The sequence below is a fragment of the Lathyrus oleraceus genome, chromosome 5, assembly GCF_024323335.1.
Source record: "Lathyrus oleraceus cultivar Zhongwan6 chromosome 5, CAAS_Psat_ZW6_1.0, whole genome shotgun sequence".
Classification (NCBI taxonomy): Eukaryota; Viridiplantae; Streptophyta; class Magnoliopsida; order Fabales; family Fabaceae; genus Lathyrus; species Lathyrus oleraceus.
In genome coordinates, this window is record NC_066583.1 from 357,413,904 (window position 1) to 357,415,766 (window position 1,863).

The 1,863-nt window shown below is 34.7% G+C and overlaps 1 protein-coding gene across 1 annotated transcript; it reads left to right on the forward strand.

The window, feature by feature from the left end:
• The first annotated feature begins 946 nt into the window (after positions 1 to 946).
• On the forward strand, positions 947 to 1,863 carry LOC127084677 (chaperone protein dnaJ 11, chloroplastic). Its single transcript, XM_051025171.1, has one exon. It carries the CDS (start codon positions 1,122 to 1,124, stop codon positions 1,563 to 1,565), a length of 444 nt encoding a protein of 147 aa, XP_050881128.1. The 5' UTR covers positions 947 to 1,121; the 3' UTR covers positions 1,566 to 1,863.

The window sequence follows — 1,863 nt, forward strand, 5'->3', positions numbered from 1 at the left end:
CATATGAGATGAGAGATTAGAGAAGATGAAAAAAAGAACATAAGAGATGCGAGATTGAGAAGAAAAGTGTAATAAAAACGTAATTGAAAGAGAAAATAGTAACATAAAAGATAAAAAAGAAAGAACATAATAGAGGACTTATTAGAGTAGAATATGTGAGACCTACATGGAAAAGAAGATGAGAAGAATGTGTGATACTACTATGAGAGATTTAAGAATGTTGAAATTGAAACCCTAAGTGTGATTAAGAGAAAATCTTTTGTAATTGTAAGGTTAAGGCATACTAGGTTTGAGGTTTGGGTTGGATGTGGGATAAGTGAACTTTGGGTTGTAACATAATGCGGTTTGGTTTGGTTTAGTTCGGTTTGCAAAATACAAACCGCAAACCAAACCAAACCATGCGGTTTTATTAAAAAATGACCCAAACCAATCCGAACCAAATGCGGTTTTTTGCGGTTTCGGTTTGGTTTGGTTTGGTTTGCGGTTTTCTATTGGTTTGATTTGGTTTTGAACACCCCTAATCGATAGAGTTATCAACTTATACTCTTTGCATAAATAGTATTATATCAAATACATAAAATGATAAAACAATTATTATTATTTTAATGGTATGTCCACCAAATGCATGTATGAATATTATCATTCGTGTCACTCAAATACTTTATAATTATCCAATTCATTATGATATTTTGTCACTATCTTATTTTGTATAACAAACAAATTTTAAAAATATATTAATAAAAAATATAAGAAATAGTATATTACTATTTTAAGAAAAAATATTATTTTTTAATTAAAAAAACTGAGTATTTTTAAACAGAGAAATAATCAAATATAACATTTAGTCTTATAAATGGAAATGGTGATGTGTTTCTGTCTTGGCATTCTAGACCCTTAAGAAAACATAGTGCAACATTCGTTTCAATTATTTTGCTTAAACACCATCCCTCGTGGCAAATTAAATTACCCTTTATACCCCTAAATTTATATTCACTCTCTCTTTAAAGACCTCTATATAAAAAACCCACACATTGTTTGTTTCTGCACAAAACACAAGAGCTCCAACATTTCCCATTCTCATTCCCATTTTACCCTTTTCAATTCTCTGATTCAATTTTTCAATGGCGACAATGCTCAGTTTCACCGGGCTCTCCGCCCGGCCACTCCGATTCTCCGATGACTGCTCCAATAGCTCAAATCGGCGCATGGTTTCCGTCCGAGCCGCGGCGGTAGTAGTCGACACACGGAGGCCGGCGAGTAGTCTCTACGAAGTTCTACGACTTCAGCCGGGAGCATCTCATTTGGAGATCAAATCGGCTTACCGAAGTCTGGCAAAGGTTTACCATCCCGACGCGGCGGCCCAACGGTTACCGGAGTATGATGACAGCGACTTCATCGAGATCCGTAAAGCTTACGAGACGCTTTCAGATCCGTCAGCGAGAGCAGTTTACGACATGTCGTTGATGGCGGCAGAATGCGAGAGGAATAGGCAGTTTTCGGCTTCGGTGACACCACAGAAACGGTATTCGAGATATATAAGATGGGAAACGGACCAATGCTGGTAGAAAGCGTTCATCTTGTTTCGGATTTTAACAAAGAAATTTCACAGAAAAGAAGAAAAGAAAACAATTGAAAAATAGGAAATTAGAAAGAGAATGATGAAATTTGAAATGTTTTTTCTCTTGATGTGGATGTAAATTTTTTCCCCCAATTTTTCTTTATGGGAATTCTTAAAAAGCAAGTAAAAGAAATACTTGTAGAAATAGTTGCTACTCTCTCGGTATTAAAAAAATAATTTGTTCTAAAATACTGTAAGTTTCAAAAAAAAATTCACCATTGTTCTTTTAAGTAACATTTTGGATA

What these genes read in the sequence shown, in the direction of transcription:
- LOC127084677 (XM_051025171.1), top strand. Translation starts at nt 1,122, where the DNA reads ATGGCGACAATGCTCAGTTTCACCGGGCTCTCCGCCCGGCCACTCCGA.